Genomic DNA, 27,799 nt, shown 5'->3' on the forward strand with positions numbered 1-27,799 from the left:
AATAAATATGCATGTAGCTGTCTTTTGTTGGTAAAAAGTTTATCGGCCAATCTCAATCCAGTCTATTATGGATAAATAACATACATAAGACCTAACAGCTATCACTATAGATATTTCATTTTTGGATTCATTATAGAACTAGGATGATACTGAATTCTAGTCAGCAACACTGAATATGCAATCCTTCACAATCATTGTTCAAACACAGCTATTAAAAGGTTACCAGATTGGTCAAGTCTGCTTGAGCCATACGCCTTTTCTAAGAAGCTCAGAGTACAGCGACACTGTAGAACACATATCAATAAAAGTAGGGAAGAGCCTTATTTTGTGGTTAAAATATTTTTCCGAAACAGGTGCTTTTAAAGATCTGCGCAATATTAAAGAAATATTATGCGCTTGAGTGAATTTGAAGATATGATTATTCTATTTTAACGTTAGAATGAAAGATATAAGTACATTAGATTCATTGACTAGCAAACTCATCTGGTCGAAACCTGATCCTTGAAAGATTGTTTTTGGCATTTTATGTAAAAACAGATTTTTAGGAAGTTCAGCCATTAAAAGCAGGCAATTAGCTTGAGAAGCAACATGTTTAAGTTCAAGGTTTGTCAACAGATAAGCTATAGCTGGTTAGTTGCAAGCACCTGTTGTGCTAGTCAATTTTTTAACAGCGGTTACGTGTTTGCGACTATGACTGTCTTACCACTGTACTACCAGAAACAATACGGAGAAAGAACTATTTCAGCCACTATTGGAACTGTGCAAGCAGCTATGTGTCTTATGGGAGGTAAGCCAACTACATGCATTAGTGTGTAATAAGGGTAAACAATCTAATGTTGATGTTATTGTAAAACATATTTCATACATTTTTGCTCAAATTATACAGATTTTTAGAAAAGCTCTTTGAGTGTTTATTTTTTGTTTAGAAAATTTTTTAGATGTTTGCTCAATAGAAGACGGGCTTCCCAAAGTTATTTTACCTGGGGACAATTTTGGTATTATTATGTAAGTGTATTCATCGAAAAGGGATTTCCTAATCGACAGGATTGGCTATAAATTTTAGCATAGACTAAATTAAAAATTTTTTTCACACTTTCATAATACAATTTATATCATTAAAACACTTTTAGAATCTAATATCATCACATAATCACACCATCATACTATAATCTCTAAAATCAGCACATAATCACACCATTGTACTATAATCTAAAATCAGCACATAATCACACCATCATACTATAATCTAATATCATCACTATAATCACACCATCATACTATAATCTAATATCATCACTATAATCACACCATCATACTATAATCTAATATCATCACTATAATCACACCATCATACTATAATCTAATATCATTACTATAATCACACCATCATACTATAATCTAATATCATCACTATAATCCCACCATCATACTATAATCTAATATTATCACTATAATCACACCATCATACTTTAATTTAATATCATCACATAATCACACCATCATACTATAATCTAATATCATCACATAATCACACCATCATACTATAATCTAATATCATCACTATAACCACACCATCATACTATAATCTAATATCATCACTATAATCACACCATCATACTATAATCTAATATCATCACATAATCACACCATCATACTATAGTCTAATATCATCACATAATCACACCATCATACTATAATCTAATATCATCACTATAACCACACCATCATACTATAATCTAATATCATCACTATAATCACACCATCATACTATAATCTAATATCATCACATAATCACACCATCATACTATAGTCTAATATCATCACATAATCACACCATCATACTATAATCTAATATCATCACATAATCACACCATCATACTATAATCTCTAAAATCAGCACACTCAAACTATTCAAGTCACTAACTTTTAAAGTCAAGTTCAAGTGCAAAAAGTTAACTGGAAACTATCTGAGTTTTTGCTTAACACTAACTGTCACAAGACCTTTTTGAGAACTCAACTTATATTGAATAATAGGAATATTTAGGCAGATGAACATGAAAATACTCAAAACATCAAAACTTTCAAAATGGCTAGCGGATGTTTAGATAAAAATTGATTATAAGAACCATCCAGGAAAAGATTTGAGACAATATAGGCTTACTTACTACAATAGGCCTACTAGAAATTTGCAAAGAACCAATAAACAAAAGTTCTCTGTTTTGTAAGTCAAAATACCTCAAAATTATTTGTTACTCTTCCGGTTGTTTCTTTAATTGTTTCAATTTATGTCTGCATGTTTCTTCAATTCTGGTTCTAGTTTGTTAGTATGTGCTGCTCATTATTTTAGCTGCCGCAAAATTTTTAATTGTTTCTTATTGGCTTCAGCCTGTGACATTTTTCAATTGAAACACTTAGGTGTTTTTCTTAATTGTTATCATGCTCTTGCAAATTCATGTAACTCTTTGTCCTCTCCTCTGTGTTTCTCTCTTTTCTTTTTTCTGACTTTCAGGCATTGCCGGTCTTGCTCATTTGGTTTCTTAGTGCTCACTCAATTTTCGTTTGCATTATTGCGGTAATGTCTGTTTCTAGAAATATGTGTGTAGTGTTGCTATTCACTCAGGCAGAGAGCTTAACTAGCAATCATTATTAGGACAGTTGGGCAGGCGTACATTCAGTTGTAACAAAACATTCAATCTTTAAGACAGAAGGTCTTTAGGGCCCAAAGTAAATAGACCAAGAAATCTCATCTATTGTTACCTCGACATTGATATCAAGGGAAAAAAGATAAATGAACGACTAAGTTAAGGCAAATAATTATTAAAAAGACATATCATGCGGTTGGTGCCTGATTTACAAAGTTACAATAAAACCTTATCAGATTGTTATTTTCGTAAAAGAAATAAAAAACTGGTTGCAGCTGGAATCAAACACGGTTTCAAATGTTCATAAACCTGACTTAGGACCAATAAAACCATATTACTATGACACAAGAATATATGTTTTGTTATTTCCATACAAGCAAAATGGATAGAAGTCAAAAAAGTAATTCATAACCAACAATGTTATAGACTATGCAATCTTTTCAGACTATTATTTTTGTAAAAGAAAAAAAAGACTGATTGCAGCAGGAATCAGACACTGTTTCAAATGTTCATAAACCTGACTTATGACCAATAAAACTATGATACTATGACACAAGAATACATGCTTTGTTATTTCCAAACAAGCATAATGGATAGTAGTCAGAAAAGTAATCCATAACCAACAATGTTATAGACTATGCAATCTTTTCAGATTATTATTTTTTGTAAAAGAAAAAAGAGACTGATTGCAGCAGGAATCAGACACTGTTTCAAATGTTTATAAATCTGACTTATGACCAATAAAACCATGATACTATGACACAAGAATATATGTTTTGTTATTTGACATACAAGCATAATAGATAGTAGTCAGAAAAGTAATCCATAACCAACAATGTTATAGACTATGTAATCTGCTAAAAAGAATGTATAGTTCACTAATAATAATGCAGAGTATAATCTCAAATATATACACTAGATTGTAAAAGAGAGCCCCATTTTGAAAAAAACTTCCTACGTGTACAAGTCGTTTTTGAGCCTGCATGCCTAAAATTTGTAAAACGCCCTATTGAGGATTTTATTTGATGGTGCAACTCCTTTATCAAGTGTATTTTGAAACAAAAAACATCCCTTAAAAATTAAACTAAAAGCTAAAAATAAGGTATGGGTTATCGACTTAAATTAAAAATTAAAAAATGCAAGCCTAGCTGCTCTAGTTGGTGTGTGAATCAGCATAAGACCATTTCGGATACCTTTGTACTTTAACACAAGTTTTCAGTTTGAATCAAAGCTATACAAATTAGTACTACCTATGCTAACACAGCCTATACCAATACCACCTTTAGTAACACCTATTATTTTACTACCACCTATATCAGTCTCACCTATATTAATACATACTATATTAGTACCACCTGTGTTAGTACCACCTATATTAGTACCACCTATATTAGTACGACCTATATTAGTACAACTTATATTAGTACCACCTATAATATTACTACCACCGGTATTAGTAGCCATATATCAGTACAGATTATATTAGAACAACCTATATTAATATCAACTACATTAGTACCACTTATATTAGTACCACATCTATTATTACCACTTATATTAGTGCTAGTGGCTCAACATAAATAGTGTTTCATTGCTACTTGTATAAAGTATGATGATTAGCTGTTGAGAATAGTTGGGCCTTTTTAGTCTGTATATTTCACAAACAGTTTATTTTATCTGGTAGAGTCAGCTTGCAACTATCAGTGTATATAATATTTTTCAAGACTTTACTTTAACTTTTACTCTTTTATCAAAAGTTTTTTTTATCTTTCACCGTTTACAGTCTTACTACAAGTGATCAGCTGACAAAGTTGGTTAATAATTTATTTTTGGTTTGTGTCAGAAGAAAAACATTTTAAATTACCATTAGGCAAATGTATCCCTTTCATACGACAACGTGCCAAATAATAATCTAGTTGTTTGTGTAGGCTGGCTATATTACCTAGGGAGTTTGTCAACAAATACTATGCTTGCATAAAAATAAATTTACTAATTATTAAATACTTATAAAATTCCTACAACACTCTTCAGTGGACGGGCAAACATCTGCATTTCTAGAATGATGAAACATTCTCCTAGGGCTCACCATTGTGTAACCGCTACTCCACCTGATTATAACCGGGGCATTAGACTGTATCAACAGTTTTCAATAATTTTTAAACAATTCTGTGGTTTATTGGGAATACTGCTTGACACATTAGCTAATACTCGCGAGTCAAGGACTTATGATTGTCCGTGTTTGCGTACAACATGTTAATAAATGAAGGACAGATAAGCAACAGCTGCTAAGGGGTATGCAATCAGCTACAACTGTTTATGATTTTGTTCAAAAGTTTTCTTTAACTTTCATTGTTTACCTTCTTACTATAAATGATCAGCTGACAAAGTATGGTAAAAAATTTCTTTTCAGTTTGTGAGAGAAAAAATCATTTAAAGGACCGTTACGGAAACGTATCCCTTTTTATACTCAAACTTGTCAAACCATACTCTATATGTTTCTGTGAGCCGTATTAACTAGTAAGTTTGTCAACAATTACTGTGATTATTGAATACTTATAAAAATCCTACAACATGCATAAACTTACAGAAAAATCTGTGTTTCTAACTAGGAGAAATATTCTCCTAGGGTTTACCATTGCGTAAACACTGCTTCACTTGATAATAACCAGTGCATTGGACGGCATCAAAAATTTTCAATAATTGTCCAGCAATTTTTCTGAGGTTTATTGCAAAATACTGCTTGACACATTGGCAAATACTCGCAATGCAATGATTTATGATTGTCCGTGTTTGCGTACACCATGTTAATAAATGGAGGACAGATAAGCAACAGCTGCTAAGTGGTATGCAACCGCCAAATATGGTTCTTTAAGAAAATTTTAATGAAAGCTTTTTTAAAGCTTATGAGATTGCACTAAAATGCTGAGGTGAATAACAATTTAATTGTTAATAAATATGACAAGAAGCTTGTTAGCGTCTGACTACAATGAGCTCATCGGTCATGCTTTTCTTGGGAAGAACATTCTAGCGGTACTTTCTGCTCAGAAAACCCCTTTCTGTATAGAAAAAACTGTTTTGGGAATAAAAAAAGGCCCTTTGTTTACAGCTTAAAAATTGGCTACACCACTGCAGAGTTCAAGCTGACCCCTCTTTATCTAACCTCAGGGCAAAAAGGGACATAGTAGTTGGAGATATCTTAAATATCTTCATTTGTGGTCTACAGAGTGTGGCTTATAAAAAGTTGTTCTCTTAAACAATTTTTGCACTTTTTCTTCAGCTTTATCTTGGATGTCGTCTTTGAGCCAAAAAGAGATTTGGTGGCTTGTTTTAGGAACTCTTGGAAACTTTTTCTGGAACTTAAGTAATGCATTAGAAATAGCATAAAAAATTAACAATTAAATAAACCACTAGCGTTGCAAAAATTTTCTAGTCTAACATGCAAACACCAGAAGTTTAATATTTTATCTGGAACGCACTGGTGAGCAAGATTAAAATAAACCAATGAGTTGACAACATATTTCTATTATAGATTTGGTCACCATATTGTATCATGAAAATCTTTTTTGTAACAGTTTTTGAGGAGTTGTTTGACCTTGAGATTACATTTAACTATCATATGATAACTCATGCTTGTTGATTAGTTTACTATGAAAGTTGTTTCAGTATGAGTACCTAGTCGTACAAGTAATTGAAGTTTAAAAGTAAGATAATTGTGTAGACAACTCCGTTTGGTTTATTGATTATAAACTTGTGGTAACCTTTATACTGTTATTTATTATTGATTAACAGCACTGCCAGGAATTCCAGTTAAAAAAGTGCTTGGAGAACGATGGACTCAGTGCATTGCTGGAGTGCTCACTGCAGGAGGTCTAATTGCCACAGCCTTTACTACCAGTGCATGGCAGGGCGTGCTGCTGAGCGGAGTTTGTCACGGTAATATCTAAACCTTGTTAAATGAAAGCTTATTGATCTGTCAAGTATTGATTGCAACTTGGCTTCTCTTAACTCATTCGCACCCGACGCGAGTTATCTCACCTTTGAAATTTACCTATTCATTGTATCACTATTTTTTAATTATAGAAAACATATTTTGATTATTGGAGATAAAAACTTTTAGCTAATCAGACAAACCTACAAATATGCTTGAATGATGTCCATAGCAAAAGTTATGACCAAAATAATACACCCATATCAACATTTACCTAAACGGGAAATCATCATGGTGACTTTCAATTTTATTGTTTGAGATAAATTTTTTCAACTCCAGAAGTAAATATGAAAATTCAGAATTTTTAAAACAGTTAAAGACTGTATAAATCACATCAAAACATTATTTTTATTGTTACAAAGTTTTTAAAAACTTTTAATTTTGCCAATTTGATGTTCGAATAAAAAACGCTTTTTAGGCTGCCAGTCGTAGTCAGCCTAAAGTTAGCATTCACTTTCAATAGTATCATATCGATCCTTAGAGCTGTAGACCTATATGAAGTCTGAAAAATTAAGAACAGAGTTATTGAACATATTTTTATTATTTGAAACATGTTTATGACAGTTTATTTGAGTTATATTGGCATGTAAATTAGCTATGTTTTGGTTTGAAGGATGATACTTGTGAAGAAAAGTTTGAAATTACAGTTTCATAATTTTTATGTTCGTGACTAACTGTATATGTATAAATAATATTCATAACTGTGTATTGTATATGATAAAGAAGTAATTTTAGTCCAACTTTGTATATTTTGCAATTGTTATGGTGCAAGTCTAACTTTGTTTCAGCAAATGACACTGTTTTCAAAATCATAAATTTTCTGAAACTACCTTCTTTGAGACACAGATCTACATGAAAGGGATAAGAGTTGTCTACATGAATGTGATATCATTTGAAAGAATGGACGGGATTGGTTCTTGTGCAACTTGACTGAGTAAATTACCTCAAGTCTGTTTCTTGTAGTAGTAATTTAAATTATGGCAACTTTCTGAAAATGAACAGTATTTGGGGCTAATCACTTGGAACTTAGTCTGGGGGGCGGGGTAGTGAATGAACTAAACTAGGTGATAATGTTCTGTGCAAATACACTGTGACTTGATTCCATAAACTTACTGAATTTGAAAAAGAAAAGAGGGTGAACATTATAAAATAGATTCATAACTTTTTGAACAATATTCTGTAAGTTAACTGCTAATTAACTTGACTTCTCTTAATTCATGTGACAAAGTCTTGTGTAGATACACTGCCACTTGATTATATGAGCTCACAAAACCTAAAAAGAAAAGTAGGGTAAATATTATGAAATGGATTCATAACTTTTTTAACAAGATTGTGTAAATCAACTGTTATGGTTTGTGCTAGTAATATTCTTACATACACCAGCAATACTTAGTAGTGCTTATCTTAGGACGATATCAAAAATTCGTTTCAGTACTATATGATGGTGTAGTCAGCCGAAATATCAATTATGTTATGCGGAGTTGTCTTATCTGTCAGAAAAAAGCTGCCATGAGAGAACAACTCCCTAATTAATCTATGTATCATTATAATTCTTTGAAGAATCGAGTGTCAAATAGAGTAGAATATCCTTCGTTTTTCGTGACGTCATTCTATCGTTGTCCGCCATCTTTATGGAAAACTTTTATTGTTAAAAACACGAAGCTTCTGCAATTAATTATTACAAACAATGCTTTTGTTTGCAAAGTTCTTATTCTAGTATCAAAACAACATCGAAAAATGCTATTAATCATGTAAACTTCAACGATACTTAACATGTACACAGTCAGATGGTACAGACCATATTATAGTCATCAAATTGTTAATAACAATCAATCTTGCCACAATCAATACTCATAGAAGACCTATTCTTCATACTTGAACTCTTGTATATAGTATCAATCAATTTATTTTTGTAAAAGTTATCCCGCATTACTTATTTGAAGTCATCATCTCATGTAAATTTTCTTTTAATTCTTGCACCAATAATCTCAAAATAAACATGAATTGTTCACTACTATTTTGAATTCAGGATACTTTCACAGTTTCAATTTTATTTGATAATATGCCTGCAAATAGAGGCTTTTGTTATTTTGTTATCAGCAAAATTAAATACTACTAACTAACATACTCCTATTAATCAAGAGAATGACGATAGTTTTTTACAAATATGGTGGCTTTTTCGTAGACGAGCGCAAATTCAAACAGGGCAATAACGTAAAAAAACCGATGGATCTACATGTATATTATTGTCGATATCGTCAAATATCGATGATATCCGATATTTCGATATGGGCAGATAGCACTCGGTACGGTCGGTATCAGAAAGTGTATCGACGATATACCGAAATATCGTAATATCGTCCCAGCACTAATACTTGGTGGCAAGTTATTTATTTTTAGGTCAAATTCATTGGATTTATTTGAAAGCTGCCAATGATAATAGCTATTTTAACACTTACCATATCCATAATTTACCATACTTACCACATCCACTTCATGTTAAGGTTTCACATGTTGTTATGACTGTGTGACATTATTAATCGACAGGTTATTTGACGAAGACCTGCCATTGATCAGGGCACCGGGTATATTTGGTTCCATGGAGTGATAACTCCTAATTTTAAACTGCTCAACTGTTATTTTCAAATCAGATGGCCAAAATATAATTTTATCAACTACCGGTATTTATTTTCTACTTAAAAAAATCAGTAGCACAGGAATCTTGGTGAAATGCTTTGATATCCTACTTTCTTTCTCTGCTGCTTTTGTTATCCATTTTATTCACATCAGCGCACTGACTCTGAATATGAATAAGTTGAAATTGAATAACATGCATTTTATCTACATACACATTAAATTAAATGAATATTACCCTTGCATCATTTTATATACTCAATCAATCATTATCATAGTTAGAACATTAAAATCTAATACAGAAATATTGGACACTTTATGTAGTGATTTTTAGACACTATCATTCTTAAAAGCTTATAGCAAAACTGAATGCTACCATCTAAACACAATAATGGTGCATTTACTGAAAACACATTTTATTTATAGAACTTGATAACGGTACTATAATTTCTTTCCTTATGCTGCCAGATTAATACTTACAATTGCTGTCATGTTGCTGCTGTTCTTACAAGTTATATTAGGTACAAAGTGATAAAATATGTCTTGAAACTAAAAATAATCTGGAATGACAGTTCTGATCACACAAAAGGTGCTATAAATCAATAGGTTTATCATTGTTGTGTACTTGTCACTATTTATAGCTTGGCAGTTGGCAAAACACTTTTATAGCTAATTGCTTAACATCATAAAACATTTATGAAAAGTTTCACAATATCGATGATCACTCAGGTGCACATTGGCACACTTAGCAATAATAAAGTTCCAAGATAGTCATGTGAGCTTATGAAATTTATGTGTTAGAAGTTGTTTCACAACAAGATCAAATTATACATAGCAGTACAGTGGCATGAATAGTACACTTACCTCATGAACACCTTATTTTAAACAGGTGCAGGTACATCTCTGAATACTGTTGCCACTTACTCGATGGTTAGCATCTACTTTCCAACATCTCAGCTGCCACTCGCTATAGCCATGATGGTCAGTCTCAACCTTGCAGATTCACTTTGGGCACCAATTATAGGTTTGCATTTACTTTCTTATAATGTCTGAGGTTTTGTAGACAAGTGAAATACCTAAACAGTCGCCTCGCAGTAGTTACGAATTGCCAAAGATGATTTTCTACTAAAAGAGCTAAAGGTTTTCAAACAAGGCTATATATTTATCTGTCTTCTATCATATGTATAATAATTATTTTTGACAGACTACTATGGCTTTTCAACGCAAACGATAAAACCTCGTTTTAACATTTTTTTCATTCTTATTCTTCGAAATTTTCATTCTTAAATATTATTTACAAAAATTAGCAACAGCAAAGACAATTTAAGTTACTAACTATCATAGCTGATGAGCTCAGTTGTTATGGTAAGAATGTTGATAAAAGCCGTAGTGTAAAATATGAAGGTAACTCAAGGAAGAAAAATGATTTATTCTCAATGACTCATTGGTGTTGACCTGATTATGTCAGTCCTAGTGACTGCGGTCACTAGGGTTTTAATTTACTCAGCCCTGGCTTTATCTAAGTATAACATATAATAATATAAAATAATAAAGTTTTGTAGCGATTGCAGTCGCTAAAAAACTTTGAGGACTATCACCTCATTATGGCAACATTGCGATAACATTTCCAAAAAGCCCACTCATTTACACTAGTTATGTAATGTTTATGGATTTGTTAACAGTCATTGCTGCAATGCAATGCTATGAACTCTGTCTAAAATGAACAATCTCAGTCTGTGTCTGCTTTCAAGGTTTATTTTCAAAACCAATGTCATGATACACCTGCATGTGAACTGCGGGTCACGTCATTTGTGTCAAAAGATACAATGCATAATTTTGGCTACTTTCGTGTGTTCCATATATCAAGTTGTGTTTAGCAATGTTCATGTTTTAACATCAGTCATGTCATCCTACTTTTTATATAAAAGAAACACTCTTAGGTATAGAAAGGTAGTCTTTTACAAGTGATTGCTGCCCAACTAACAACATCATTCTTGGAATGTTCCTAACGATACTGTAAAAGAACATTCCAAGCAAACATTTTTATGATGTTCTTCAAACTTTATCTGATGATCATTGTAGTATTATGTTCCAATGATGTCTCAGAAATATTGTGCAAAACGTTGTTTAAAAATATTATCACAACGCTCAGTGGAATGTTACAGGATAAACATTGCTAACGTTATCATAACGTTGTTAGATAACATTAATATTGATGGCCCAAGAATTTTACTCTGAAATGTTTGAGTGTAAACATTCATATAACATTTGCTTGCATTGTAACTGGAATATAAGATAGTGTGACATCATTTTACCTTCAAATGAATGTGTCAGCAATGTTACAAGATTGTTACTTTAGAATGTTAGAGTGTAAACATGCGTATAACATCGGTTTGCTATGTTGTTAGAACATTACGGTGTAACATATAGATAACTGTGAAAATATGTGAAACACTCTTAGATATAGAAAGTTAGTCTTTTACATGTGATTGCTACATGCACAGTGTACATTACTCAAATATATAATCTTGCTTGAAGTTTAAAGAGAAAGTCTTATTGGCACGAGAATTTACCCGAACAAAAAATTGTGAGGTCAGGAGCCACTCACAATAGCGTTTAAGAATTAACAGTTACAAGGTGATTGAAAATATTGAGGTACTTCATGATTCCTCTGTCATTCATAAGCTCTTGTTTACATCAAGTCTCTGTGTAAGAGTTTAAACAATCAAACTTGACCGATCTGCATAAAATCAGCTAGTTTACAGAATGTGCAGTGTTTTTTATATTTCAACAATGTGAAATATGTAAGATTTTTAGAGACATTAAAAATAAACTACACAAACTGCTTGGTTTTATAACAAGGCCATCAGTAAACTGCTGCAAAAATGGTGAATTGAGCAAATTCATTATTTTCTGGTGAGGACTGAAAATGACTTCTTTTCAATAAAAATAATATATGTAACTTTGTACGGTAAAAAAGTACAAGCTATCAGCTTATTGAATTCTCTTTTTCTATAAATATCAGTTAAAGCAATTTTAAGAATTATTATAGAGCATTAGTAAAACCTATAATTATGACAAACACATTTGGTTTTCAGGAAAAACTAAAATATTAAAGCTATATAAGAGATCAATGTAACACACGATGAAGGTAACATTTTATGTTTGATATATTTGTTTAAGTATCAGACTTCTACAATATTTTGTAAGAAACCAGTTTAAGCATTTCACTAAAACTGTCATTGCAACAAAATTGTTCAGATTTCATTGATTGGCACAAATATTAAACAACTAAATTGACACTTCATTTATATAACATGCCTAGTTGACTTTAATTAACTACCACATTTATGACGAGTATTAAATACCTAGCATCTCCTTTCATATTTTGTAGTGGTAGCACATCAAGCTGCACCTTTTAACCACCCTTATGAATAATTTTTGTAGGAATGTCAGGAGACTAGTCAAAACTCTTGTTTACTGTTACAAGAGTGTTCAGATGGCTATCACTGGATATCACTAATTATTAAGCCAGTGTGCTGTGCATAATTTAGTCACTTATGTGAAACTGAAGTTTATTTAACTAGCCTAAAACACTCTTATTTTCAAATGCAAAACTCATCCAACTAGCTTAAAATTCAAAGATTAGCGCATACCGGATTATTTTCTTTTGCAAAAAACAGTTTTGTGGCGCAATTCTACAAAAACCTACTCTTGCTACGAGTTTTTAAGCTTTGCTGTTTTTAACACAATAACATTTTCATTTTTTTCTATCACCAAGTACTCTGTATAATTTCATTACTAGCAAACTTTATATCTGCTCAGTGTTACATGAAAATTATTAATATTTAACCAATTTATGTTAGTACATGCAAGGTAGATCATTCTGCAACATATTGAATTAAAATTTAACAATTCAAACTCAACAAGATTTTTTGTCTCCTGATACATACAAGTTGCAAATTGTTAGACTTTTTTACTGAGCAACACTAACATATAAAAAAAAATTAACACTATTATTGACTATTTTTAGCCAGTTCTAAGACTAGTAAAGTGTCTGAATCCATTAAAATCCTGAAGACAATTTGATAAGCTGTTATTATTAGAATTGCAGAACTATTGTCTCCTTGATATAAACAAATAAATTAGCTTACAAAATTCTAATATTAACGCTAATAAAAGAGCTAAACAAGCCATAATTTTTAAGTAACTCAACTTATATAACCATACTAAAGGTTGACATAACTCTATAGTGATAATAAAAACAATAATAAAAATAATAATAATATACCCCCTATTAATACCTACATGTACCTTAATATAACATTTTTAACTCACTCGTAGTCTGACTTCCTGAAAACAGTTTGTGGGTTTTGTAACGCCTCCAACCAATCAATCTAACGCATTTAGCTTTGGCTAGCTTGTGCTTTCTCAGTGTTTAAATGCTTACGTATTATACTAATCATTGTAGCTGCTTCTCTTATGCAAAAAGATCCGCTTCAAATTTATTTATCACCTGCAAGTTCTTATAAGCAATTATTTACGTACAGTATAATATGTAATCTACACAGTAGCTTATGTCGCTATTATGCATGAGTTTGGCTTACATCACATGGCATGTGTTCATAAGTTCTGTACATCAGCACAATTAACAATAGATTAAGCATCTGACAATGATGACCATTTTTGAGCCTACAAATGTCCAGTAAGGGTGACCTGCTGCTAATGATCAAATTTACTTTTTTAACATACTGATACAAAATTGTAATTTTTTTGCAATCGAGATAGAAGTTGTTTATTGCTAATGAGCTTGTGATTTAAAAGCCCTTTTAACAGCTTTCATGTGGTTTAGCAGACATGAAAAGAGTTTCATGATTTAAACATGTGTTAGCTCTAGTTTATGGAAAAATTTGTTTTAATTTCAAAATTTACAGAAGTTCCTTCAAATAGATTTTTAACTAGCAGTATCAGCTGCTGATCACACATGCAGTTTTTTTCTTTCAAGTGTAAGCTTGTTTTGACTGTTCAATATTTTTTGACTTCTTTTCCTTTCCTTATCTTTTAATTGTTATTGAGAAATTCCAGGATTTCATTCTGACCTAAAATTTTTCTAATTATTAAATATTACAACTAAACACGTACCGATGCCATAATCATTATGTATTACATTACCATTTTAAGGTTACAAGCCTTTGACAAGTGAAAGCCTGCTATTTTTTGTGTCATCCAAACAGAGTATGATCCACTCGTGCTAATTTTATCAGAAGTGCAACTTGCTATTTTATGGGCTTATTTGTTTGTTAAGTCAGCCTAAAAAATTAGTAAAATTAAAAAAATTATGACAAGTTTACAAAGATTGTCTTTGTTAAATATTCAGTTCTAGTATGATTTTCTACCTAAAAACCTTTGAATTAGTAACACTTTCTACTTCCATTAAAGTTGATTAAATTTATCAACTCTATTCAGTAATTATAGTAATTGTTAAATGACAATTAAAAACCATTCATTCATTTTTGTTTACACTCTATATATATAAAATAACCATTTTCTGTGAGCGTATTTGTGGACCATATTAGCTTTAATCTGTTAATTTTTCATCTGTTGAAGATTATTTAGCCATGAAGTTGGAATTTCGAGGTATGTTCTTAGCTCTGGGGGCTGTGAGCATAATAAATCTGGTTGCAGCTGTCATTTACACACCAAAGTATGCTAACTCTGCAGATGTCAACGAGTACTCGGCAGAAAAACCTAAGAAAATGCTCAAGTTGACAGGTAAAGAGTATTTATAGTTATGCATTTGTTATGTGGAAGGTAGTCGTTAAAAAGTTGGAGCCTAAACAAAATCTTCCATTTCCAAAATTTTCAATTCATTTTCCGGAATTTCCAAAAAACCTGCTGAGTATGATAAAAACAGTGTTACTTGTTGGTTGATGTATTTATCAATAAACTATTGAAAATTATAATGTTGAAAAGAATGGATTTATCACAATAAACCAAATTATTGTCAGATTTTAATTTACCGTTTGTCTCAACCTTAAGTTTAGGTATGACTAAAATAGGTTCAGAAAAACTAAAGTATGTTTTTTCATAAAGTAGTAAAAGGCATGTTGTTTTTCAAATCAACCTATAAGTTAAAACTTTAATCATATAGCAAGAACCAAATAGATCCACATTTTGAAAGCCAACAAATAAAATATTTTGACAGTCAAGTGTTCAGGTGGCATTAAACTACTTACAGACAAGAAGTCTGGTATTTACCATCTACCAAGAGTTGAAGATTCTAAACTCAAACAGAATGATGAAAGGACAGAGTCTCATCAACATACTTCTGATTTAGAACCTGACTCTACACAGTCTACCGAAGACAATATGGATGATCGGTGAGCTGTAGATTTACTTATGAATAATATCAAGCTTCCATAATGACTTTGTTTGTAACTTTTTGATAAAAAGATCATAAATAAACCCAGATAGTAAAATATTGCAATAATGCTTAAATGTTATTGTTACTATAAATGTTTATTTTTGGCAGAAAACTTTATAAGCTTTTTCAAGTGAAAACCTGATACAGTTATTTATTGCTGTGCTTAAAACTATATAGAAATAAGTTTACTTTATCTCTCAAACCTTATTTTAGGTTTTATGCCAACAGTTATAAAAAGATGACTGTAAACACAGTTTAAAGATATCATGCTTAAAAACCAAACAAAAAACCATAACTAGCACTCAAACTAAAAAAGCATATTTATTAATAACGTTCAGGCAAATACAATGTATATACGTGTTAACATCTTTCTACTTGTAATTGCTTATTGTTTGAAATGTCGCATATCTGCAAAGAGCCTTGTTTGATATTTAAACGCCGTTCAAATTTTTACCGTAGAATGTTTTTTAGTGCTTTGCTTATTGCTGTTGTCAAGTAAAAACATTTACAGTTTGCATGTTATCAAATATTTTACTATAATAAGAGAAAATTTATAACACATCAACTCTACCCTGAGTTTATAAAACCGTTTAAAAAGATATAAAGAAAGAGAAAATATTACAAAACAAAAGGGAAACAAAGAAAATGAAACAAAATAGTTTTTTGTTCATTCAGTACTTTTCTTTAATTGATTTAGTTAATTACCAGAAATGTATGGAAACAGGCAAGAATCACTTTTTATTTTACAGAGTAGGGAAATACTGCTGCAGGATCACCTGATAAATTACGGAACAGCTCTCTTAGTACTTAAATTACTTTTATGCAACAATATATCTAGATACTACAAGATACAACACCAATATCTATTGCAATTCTAATATATGCACAATTACACAAATTTGGGTAGTTTTAGATGCAAAAGCAGTGAGAGGAATAAAAACAGGTTAGCTGAAGTTTTACTGGCGATAGGTTCTAATGCAAGGAGCAGCAATATTGAGGTAAGCAACGCATTTAAAAAGCTGGAACAGCCCAATGTTTAGCAAAAATATTTACAGTGTACCCCAGGTTATGATGCCCCTATTTTACCATTTTTCTGCTTTTCGATGTAAAACAATAAGTCTTTTGGTTTTCTTTACTTCTGTAAATTATATTATATTTCATAAGTTTGACTTTTACCTAGCTGTGTATTGTGAGTCTCCGTTTGTTAGCTCCACGCTTTCAGCGCAACGCCCGCGTGCCTGCTCCGCCTGTTCCCATTTCCGGTATTATTACGTACTCACATCCTCTCTTGTCCGTGCTTGGTTATTGCGTTGGTGAGGCGTGTGCTATTTAGTATATGTGCCGTAGCTCGTTTAGCTGTGTTGACAATTGGGGTCAGTGCAAGTGCAAGTGCGTGTAATCAAAATTGTAATAAGTTCTGTAAGTCATCAGGCGTAAATCGTAAGTCGTTTATTATGAGGTCCTACGTAAAGTACAATGTCTCATATTCCTTGAGGCGTTCGGGACATTTCCTGATTTTCCCGACGTACGCTGTTTCAAGGTGGGAGTGATCTCTGGTGTTCGTGTTGCATCGGTTGCCTCTTCCACGGCTGGGGTCGCACTTGTCTCTTCAACCGTTGTTGTGTCTGCCTGCGGGTCAGTATCTTCTGGTGTGTTGTTGGGTATTCTCTGGCTCTTTGGACTAGACCGCAGGGGTCTGTACTAAGTACGACCTCTCATCGAGCCTCTGTAGTATTTGGCCTTGCCTCAAGTGCTTCCTTCCCATGTTTAACGGTTTCATCACAACACTTGTTCCTGTATCCAAGTGGTGGGATGGGAATTTGTGTCGGTTGTAGCGTTTCCCTTGTTTGTTTTTTTTGAGTTTGTATTTCTTTGTTGTCTGCTTCTGTCACTCTAGATCAGTGGTTCTTAACATTTTTCAGTGTATTTCCCACTTTGAAAAACCACACTTCGAGATTTTTCCCTCTCTAACAGCCGAAAATTGTGGTATTTTTGCTACTCTCAGATTGCAGGAGGAGGCTTTTCAGATAGCATTTTGCCATACAGTCAAAATGAATCAACTATTAATCAAACTGTGATAGAAATCATATTTTATGGATAGTTTGTCATGATATACGTTTTAATTATGGAAAAATAAAGTTCAAGATAAACACAACAATAGAATAATTTAACAGTAATAAAAACAGCACATTACAAAGTTAGCAGTCATGAATGCTTAGTGGGCCCTCTGCTGCTTTTTATTTTTACTGGCTCTGGTATGTTTGATGTATGCTTGTGTGATGCCTCAGTAGAATGGCAGTGATGCATAGCTGATGCAATGCAAACTAATTATCCAATAAGTTGCTTGATACATTACGTGGCTTGTTTTTCGTATTAATACAGTTTCACCTACAATAAAAGCATGTATCTGCGCCATGTATTTGGTGAAAATACAGTACAACAGCTATATCCTTAAAATTCGCGTAATCAATATTCTCAATCTGAAGCTTGAGAATTTCCCACCTCAAATCCTCAAATTTCCCACTGGTTAAGAACCCCTGCTCTTGATCGTAGTAGCGCAAAGGATGTAGGGACCATCGTTTTACACCTCCTACCAAACATTCTTTGCAACGAGCTTGTATCAATTCCTTGTGGATGTGTATTCCTGATTTCCATGAGTGCTTCTATGTGGTCAGTCCCATCTATGTGGCATTTTGACAGCATTTGTTTAGCCGCTTTTACGGCGCTTTCCGCCTTGCCGTTCTCCTGGTGATGGTGCGGTAAAGATGGGTTATGTTCAATGTCACAGCCGGTCATGAAGTCTGTGAACTCCAGCAAAACAAATCATGGATCAGAGTCGGTGACTAAACGTAATGATAGCCCATACCTCGCAATGTGGCGTTTTAGTTTCATCACGATCGCCCAAGTGGTTGTGACGGTTAGATAATCTATCTCCCAGAATCCCAAAAAGTAATCTGCTATGATCAGGAGGTCCTTCTTCTCTCACTGACATGGATTCACACCAATGCATTGCCACGTAGTGTTGGCCTCAAATGGCATCATGGGCTCTCGGCGGTTAGATTGTTGTAGTGTTTGGCATGCTTCACAGTTTATTACTGCTTCCGCTAAGTCACTTCTCATGGATGGCCAATAGACGAGTTCCTTTGCCCGCCTTATGTAGCTGTCGACACCGAGGTGTGATCGGTGCAGGTTGTCAATTATGCTATGACCCAGCGTGCGGGGGACGAGCTCATCTCTATAAGGGTAAAATGTTTTTATATGATCAGGAGTCTCTTCTTTACTGTTGGGCCAGTCGTTCTTAATGATGACCATAAGTGAGGTCATTTGTGGATCTCTTTCAGTCTCTGTGATGAATTCGGTGACTCTCTCGCTCGAGATTGCCAGGTCTCCAACTGTGTTAATTAAGAATCTGTTGCCCTCAGGTCCTGCTGTTGGTATGTACGCACATGATAGCATGTCAGGGATGTGTAGAGATGTAGCATGCACTTATTTAATTTCGAAGTCATAGATGAGCAGCTTTAGCATCATTGACGGCAGACGTTTTGGGGCTCGGCTCAGCGGTTTTCTGACTATGACTTCCAGTGGCTTGTGGTCCGTGTGAACAATTATTGGGCACCCGAACGTGTATTGATGACAGCGTTCTACAGAAAGTACTATAGCCAAACATTCTTTTTTGATTTGGGCATAAATATGCTCAGTGCAAGTCAGTGTCAAACTTGCATAGCCAATTGGTTGGCCATCTTGCATCAGGGCCGCGCCGAGTCCCTTGCTTGAGGCATTGTATTCGATCAGAAGTTCCTTGGAGGGTTGATAATATTGCAGTATATGTGTATCGAATACCATTTTCTTGATTCTCGTGTATGCTTCCTTTGCCTCCGCTGTCCAGGCCCATGGTCTGGTTGGAATTGTTGCACGAATTGGTTCAGCCACTGACGACAGTCGTGGTAGGAATTTTGCTAGATATCCGATTGAACCCATGATCCGCTATACTCTCTCTGCATCTGTTGGAGGCTGCCTTTTTGATATAGCCAACACCTACTCGGGATCTGCCTCTAGCCCGGCGTCCGATATAATGTGACCAAAGAATGAGATCCTGCTGACGCCGAATTTGCATTTGCTTTTATTTAGGCTTATGTGCCTCTCCTCACATCATTTGATAAGCCCTGTTACCTATGTGTCGTATGTAAGCTAGTCGCTTTCATACACAAGAATGTCATCTGCCACACACGCTATTCTAGCCAGGCCTTCTAGGCTTTCATGAAGTTTTTGCTAGAAAATCTCTCCGCTCACTTTCAGTTCGAACAGCAGTTGCTTTCAGGTGTATCGGACCCACAGGGTTACCGTCGTTGTGAGGTATGAGCTTTGTTCATTGAGGGTGCACTGCCAGTAGCCTTGGGTCAAATCTAACTTTGAAAATACTCGCGCAGCTCTTATCTCTGGGAGAATATCTTTCGTTGTTGGGTTCCTGTATCGTTCCCTTATCAGTGTTGTGTTTAAGTGTCTGGGTCCAGGCAAACTATCAGTGCTTTTGATCGTTTTCTTGCCACACTCATCTGGTAGCACCATTCAGTTGGTTTCTCTACATGGCTGATGATACCTTGCTGTAACATTCTGTCAAGCTCTGTCTTCAGTTTGCTTTGAATGGATATTGGTACCCGGTGTGGTTGTTCCTGCGTCGATGTTATTCCTGGGTCACCGCATAGGTGTATTTCGCCATCTATTTCACCCAGTGAGTCGTTGAATGCCACGCTTGTGTGTAGTCTCTAGCTGTAAGAACGTGTTTGAAGTTCCCATAATTTACTGTGATGAGGTTCAGCCTCTCCACGGTGTCACGCCCTAGCCGTAGAACCCAAACTTGTTCAACCCCTTCAAATGCCTCCTTGTGACTCCTTGATGTGTCCTTGGAATTAGTTGAGGTCAGTGTGCATCACCCTAGTTGGTTGGACAAGCTGTCTATTGTACATCACCAGGATAGTGTTGGTTGCAGTTAGCTGGCTGGCTCGGATCGCTGTCTTTGATATGACATTGGAGCCCGCACCTGTGTCTAATTGCATTTTGGCAAACATGCCCTTGATCAGCATTTTGGCGTACACTGGGGGAGATTTGTTTTTTTTGCAAATAGGCTTGTGGCCACAGTAAGTGTCTCCTCGTATGTTGCTACTGTGTGTAGAGTGGCAGGTTCTTCTGGTTTTGACCGGCATACGGCTTTGAAGTGGTTCTTCCTGTTGCAATTTGCGCACGTTTTACCCAATGCTGGGCATTTCTCCTTCTTATATTTCGTGTTGATTTCCAAAGTTACTACACTAGCGTCCGTGTGTATCTGGGTTCCGTTTCTTGCTTTCAGCCACATGTACGGGTAGGCCTGTTGGTTCTAAGGTTTCACCACCCGGATGAGAGATTGAGTGTAGTTGTTCTCTAGCAGCTTTAAATGTTCGGCATGTGTCTGTACATGACTGTAGGGTCTGTTCGGGAGTTTGCAGCAATCTTGCACGAGTTGTCTTGTCGCTAATCCCATGACGATGCGATATCTAATGAGTGAGTTCTTTAGATTGTTAGCTGTGTAATTGCACTGGTCTATCAACAGATGTAGTGCAGTGACACAGGTGTTCACCGATTTGTTTGGTTTTTGTTTCCGTAAATTGAATCTGTACCTGTCGAAGGTTTCGCTTCATACTCCAACAATATGGCCTTGTATTTTGTTCAATATCTGTGAAGCTGTGTCAGTTGCTGCAAGTTCACACTCTGAATATAATGTGACTGTTTGCATACCAATAGTGCTTATTAGTTTAGCTCTTGCGAAATTAGCCGGTCTGTTGCTATCTTCTAGCATTGTGATCGTGGAGTAGCTTTCCCATATTGACCTCCATAGACGCCATGCATTGGCGTCAGCTGTTCTGTTTGTTAGGTTGAATGGCTTTTGTGGTTTTACAGTTACTTTTAGTAGATCAACCATAATGTTATTTATCGTTAATGTAAAAGTGTGGAAGTTGTTAGTTTTTGTTAAGTAGTAGCATTAGTACTTCAGAAGCTCACCAGTTACTCTCACTCCGGTCATCTATTAGGCCAGTCTTAGCATCCTTGCAACGAAGGCAGGTATGGTGAGGAAGGTATCACAGTTCCTTACGCTGCCACCATGTAAATTATATTCTATTTCATAGGTTAGACTATTACCTAGCTGTGTACTGTGAGTCTCCGTTTGTTAGCTCCACGCTTTCAGTGCAACACTTGCGTGCCTGCTACGCCTGTTCCCATTTCCAGTTTTATTCCAGTATATTCACAGTTTTGTTGCTATAAAAAATAAAAAAAAATCTCTAGAAATTTAAATTTGGCAGTCAGTGTGCTAATGCGCAAGAATCACAACAAATGCCACTATGGTATTTGCCAAAATCCCTCCAACAAAACTTTTGATATGTACAGTACGTATATAAAATGTTAACGTTTTTACCAGGTGGTATTTGCGTTATAAAATTACTAGTGGTTCCTAAACCCTTTAATAAAACCTTTTCACTTAATGATGCAAACACTAGAATGTGTTATTATCATTTGGTTTGGGCACACTCACTATACATTGTACATCAATTAGTAAATATTTCTTAAAATGACATGCAAACTGGCTGAACCCTTTAAACTTAAATGTGAGGGCAGATCTTTTATCAATTGTTCATTTGTTTGTTAGGCTGATCCTTCAGACGTCAGAGACGTAAAGTTCAGTGATTCTACACACGATGAAGACTCTGTATCTACAATAAGTACAAGAGAAGATGATTCTGTTCTTAGTATTCTTCGGATCAAGAATGTACGGTTGATCCTTTTTAACACTCTTTCCACAAAATACATCTACTTACAACAGTAAATGTTAAAGCTAGTAGAAAATATTTAAAAAAAACATGACGAGATGCAAGGCTCTTGCGTTTGTAAAACATATTTCTAAGGACAGACTAGAATTGATAACACTATCTACAGTATGTTTAAGTAAATAAGCAAACATCAAACTTAATACAGTAGTAGTCAACTCTTTGCTAACTGAAGTCTTCACACAGTATTTTTCATAAATTTTGCATCATTCTATCAAAGCTTCTGTAGAATATAGTTTAAATTCAAAGTAAAAAAGTAAATCCTTTCTATCATTTTCTAAACTACAAAATCTTTGATAAAAAGCCTTCACCAGATGCAACAGTAAACTTTTAACAGTAAAATATGCATTAAGAGTCTGTTGCAGGTGCTCGTTTACATGCTGGTTGCTCTTTTGGCTACAGGAGGGGTTTCTTCATTCTACTCAATACTTGGTGACTACTCTTATCATATCCTAGGATACACCATCAACCAGTTTAGCAATGGTGAGACTTTTCAGACCTATTATACATTGGTCTTCTTATTTGAGGCTGCCTTAATCTAACAACTACAATTTTAATACCTGAGTGAGTCGTTCATTTAGTGAATCATTTTTAACTTTTGAGAATTACTTTTTCATGACCATAAAAGGCAGTTTTTTGAAGCTAAGCAATTTGCTCATTTGATTTCAGTGAACTAAATCAAATTTTCATGCCAGTATTTAATTGATTTGCACAAAGCAGCAAATTTGTTTCTAAAAGTTGGCATACACAAACCTACTTTTTATAACTCAATTCAGTTTTATGCTACATTTTCTAAAACTCCCCTCATAAATAGTTAAATGCCAAGCATGCTGTGAAGAGTACACAATACCCTCCTGACTGATTTTGCTTGGTAAACATGATTAGTATTTTTTCCTCAAAAACACTACTGAACACATAAGGTTCTTGTAAAAGCTACAACAAGTATCTAGCTGAGTAGCATTTACAATTGACTACTACCATTAGGTGTGATGAAACTGAGTTATTTGTATCTCTCTTACTTGAAACTGCTGATAAACTATAAGTTCACTCTGCAATGACTCTTTTAGGCATGGTAATTAAAGGTGCTGCCCAGCTGACGATAACTGTTGGCATGACAATGCTGACTAAGCGCTACTTAGTCAGCTCCATCACCATATATTGCATCTCACTAATAGGAATGATGTCATCCACTGGTCTTATGCTCATGCAACCCTCAACAGGTCACTAAAACTAACATGACATTGATAGGTTTATGGCAAGTTGTAATCAAAGTCTAGAAAGGATAGAGCATGGTAAAGTTTCATGCGACCTCCTACTAAATACTGCAGTTATTTAAGTTTCCTACTATTGATATTAGCTGATAAAACTATTCAAGTGAAGTATTTTTTTGAATAAACTTGAATTTAGCTTTGATTTTATTGATCGTAATATATTTTCTACATCAGAGCAAATAAAGTTAAAAACATTGAAAACTAAAAAGGTTGTTTGTCTGCACCATCTTTTCAAGTCTTTATATCAAACAGTGCAAGATTTTTATGAGGTATCAAAATACTGGACACTAGTATGAACGCCAGAGGCGGTTCTTTTCACATCTTAACTTCATATCTGATAGCTAGTGCCTTGTATAATCAAACACTTTAAAATCGGTATTGCAACAGAAATGTGAATCTGTGTCAAAAAGGAGAGAAGAGTAGACATAGGTTTATGACTGAGCAGTTATATTTTTTTTATCTTTAAACTAGTCTGCGTGTTCACAAACAACATTCATTTTTTTTAAGAAACTCATTGAGTCATGGGTCTGTTTGTAAATTATTAATCAAGGTATTGTTTATTTACTTACTGGATTGCTGGCACCTTGTCACCAAAATCAACTTCTTCATCTGATCATGTCGTCTAAAGCTTTTAGCAGTTATTATTGAATGTCATGTTCTGTCAATATTACAATATTAAAAGGTTAGTTGTGATTTGGATCTTTTTGATAACTTATTATTTTCTTTCTCCAGCAATTTGTTTAAAATTTTTTTTATAATTTTTCTAAAAAGTTTTAATGTTTGATTAAATAAAAAAGTGAACAGAGCTCATTATTTTGAGCTTAGAAACTTAAACATATCCCAGCCTTTTATAACTGATTAACTAAATTATAATAACATATGCAACATCTAAAGAATAGCTCATCAGTAGGGCTCAATGTTATGTTTTTCTAAAAACAGTTTTATAAATTAAAGCTATGTTTTTTCTAAAAAATAGAAAATATCTTTCAAGGTTTTATTGTGTTATCTGTAATAACGCTGTTATAAATACAATAGCCCTGTATTCTAAAATTTTTTCATAGCTTTCTGCAATTTTCCACACTTTTAGATTTCTGTTAATCTTAATATTACTAAGGTTTTAGCTAGTAAAAACTAAAACTAAACTCTAAAACATTTCAACCAATAATATTAAAGCCTTAGGTACAAAATAATTGTTAAAATTTCACTAAAACATCCAAACATTCTAGTGATTTTAGGCGATACAAAACAGCTAACATATGACAACTGCGTATAAAATGTTTTTTATCAGACTGCATCTAATGTAACTGTTTAAATGCTACTTATATAAATGAGCAATCAGTCTAATGAAGGTAACAATAGAAATCACTGCCAATTGATACACACAACCACATCTAACAACTGCCACAAGCTGTGAAAATTATTTGACTGACTTTGTTTTATTTACAAAAAAATAATTGTTTATTGTTAGCTTAGGGTAAAAGTGTTTTTGTTGTAGAAATCTTTTATGTCATCATGTGTATGTGGGGAGTTTTTAAAGGCCTTCAGACATCATCTTTCTATGGAGTCTGCATTGAACTCACATCCCCTGAACGATCAGTCAATACCTTGATGATTGAAATCTTCTTTGATGGCATCGGCTCACTCACAATTCCATATCTCGCAGGTAAACAGCATAATTACTATAGTACTGTAATTGCTGTTTTAAATTTCAGGCACAACAAGTAAAATTGTTGAATCTTTCTAAACTTTACCAAGCCTTCTGATTATTTAATAGTGTTTATAAAGTTGTGTTATGAATTATGATTTCAGAAGTTTCGATCGTTTCTAAAATATGTGATCTGATGAACCAATAAAAAAATATGGCATCACTAATATTGAATTGTTGATTGTTATACAGAACACTACAACTTTACATGAGTTGACATATTAAAAACAGTTTGTTCCTATCTTATGAACTCATTTAGTGTAGTTACCAACTGTAGTTTTGCTACTAAATCATTCATACCTGATATTTGTTATACTGATACTTGTTATACTTAAAAATGATGTGGTGTTAAACCATTTATTTTCATGGATTAACTAACAATCCAAATGCTTCAAACAAATGTTAAAAGTTTACATCTTTCAGGTTCTTTTTGAGTTTAGCACGTATATTTTTATGTTAGCAAAGAGATGAACTAAAAGTTATACAAACCAACTTGCTCATAGTTGTTATAAAGATGACTGGCGTTAACTTATTACATAAAAATACTACAGATTCATTTGATGCTTATACACAAGTGTGCATACAAACATGCTTATTCTTGTTTTCATTATCAACTTATATTAGGGCTTGTAATATATATACATGTATATAATTGATTATTTTAAAAATATAATTCAAGTTTTTGATTAGACATTTGTATTTCGATATCTACTATTATAAAATTGCTCATTTAGCATTGTGAACAAAAAACAAAGAACAACCATAGAGTTGTTTGTTTATTGTAAACTAATTGCTGATGTCTTTGTTTTTTTGGGTCACACAAAATCTACTTTTGCAACATGATTTCAAGGTTGATTGTAGCCAAATTGGCTAAGAGAGAAAAACTATTATATTTTAGTGTCAGTTGTATCTAAGATGGGTAAGAGCTCAAATTGAGTAAAACAATTTAAATAACTAACAAACAGTTGAAGTATTTATTATAATACATAACTCTATAGCTTCATTGTTATTGTTATTCTTACAGCTATCTTGCATCAACAATCATTTATTTATTACTAGTTCTGTAGTTGTGCAGATTTTTCAAAAACAAAAGTACTTTCATATATAACATCTAATTTTCTTCTCACTCTTTAAGGCACTCTCAATAACAAATTAGTTAGTTATAAAATACAATAAAACCTGTCTAGTAAAGAGATTTATGTCTGCAGGTTTAGGCAAATGGTTTTTTTCCATTTAAGTCTTTGAGAAACAAGCTATTTTTTAAGATTTGGTACTCTGCTTAAACCCTATTTGAGAATAAACAACATACTTTAAAATTATCAATGCTTGTTATAATAGATATAAAATAGCTGTTTGGTACCATCTAAACTCTTTTATTTGGTATTTGTATAAGCCATAACTGTCAGTACTTTAAATATAGCTACCTGATTGTAAGTATAATAATGTACACTTATGGTTTCAGCTGATTCTATTTGATTGGTAAAATATATCTAAAGGAAGAGTTCTAACTAGTTTAGTCACTTCAGATGTGTCATTACAACTAGAGACGTGCTTGAACAAGCTTGATTAATTTAGTGTATGCATATGCGTGACTCGGGTGTTTAAAAGTATATTCATTGAGCATTATAAAGTAAAACTATTTTTGTGAGTTTAAAAAGAGCAGATACAAACAGATACAAACAACTCTTTTTCAGTCAAAGCTCAGATCGATTTTGACCCAAATGCTGGACTGTATGTAGCTATGGCATCACTTGGTCTGGCCGTACTAGCCATGGTCTACATCACTTGTACCAATCGAACATCTGCAAAAATCTACACTCCTGAAGATAACACAGCAAAACTTGTTCAACCAATTAGCTTGGGTGTTCCGCTACAAGGATAGAAACTCTGTTATTGTTCATGACCAAATAATGATGATGATGACAAATTTATATATGCTATTGAGATCAATATTGCTGTTGCATTGGATGTACTCAATAAATAATTTTATCTGGTTCTTCGTATAATACATACACTATAGTTTGGTAGTGATTATACACTATCTATACAAAATATATACTGAAGTTTTGTACTGGCTCAAGTGGTAGAATATGATCATTTCTATCAATTGTACGTATAAATTTGTGCATATTGATTTTATAAATGCTAGTCATTTCCAACTAGAGATTTGGGATATTTTTGTGTATGGTTTCTAGAAACCAACTTACCCGTATGCAATTGGCATTACAACTTGTGCATAATGTTAAATTGGTTTATTTAAAAATATACATATTTGCATACT

The 27,799-nt window shown here is 33.5% G+C and overlaps 1 protein-coding gene across 1 annotated transcript; it reads left to right on the forward strand.

The window, feature by feature from the left end:
- The first annotated feature begins 499 nt into the window (after positions 1-499).
- Positions 500-27,799, forward strand: LOC137397648 (uncharacterized). Its single transcript, XM_068083949.1, has 11 exons — positions 500-787; positions 6,432-6,575; positions 10,154-10,288; positions 14,872-15,036; positions 15,503-15,644; positions 16,596-16,686; positions 22,365-22,484; positions 22,908-23,025; positions 23,610-23,762; positions 25,309-25,476; positions 27,213-27,799. Exons 1-11 carry the CDS (start codon positions 589-591, stop codon positions 27,398-27,400), a joined length of 1,623 nt encoding a protein of 540 aa, XP_067940050.1. The 5' UTR covers positions 500-588; the 3' UTR covers positions 27,401-27,799.

Source organism: Watersipora subatra, chromosome 5, assembly GCF_963576615.1.
Source record: "Watersipora subatra chromosome 5, tzWatSuba1.1, whole genome shotgun sequence".
NCBI classification, from domain to species: Eukaryota; Metazoa; Bryozoa; class Gymnolaemata; order Cheilostomatida; family Watersiporidae; genus Watersipora; species Watersipora subatra.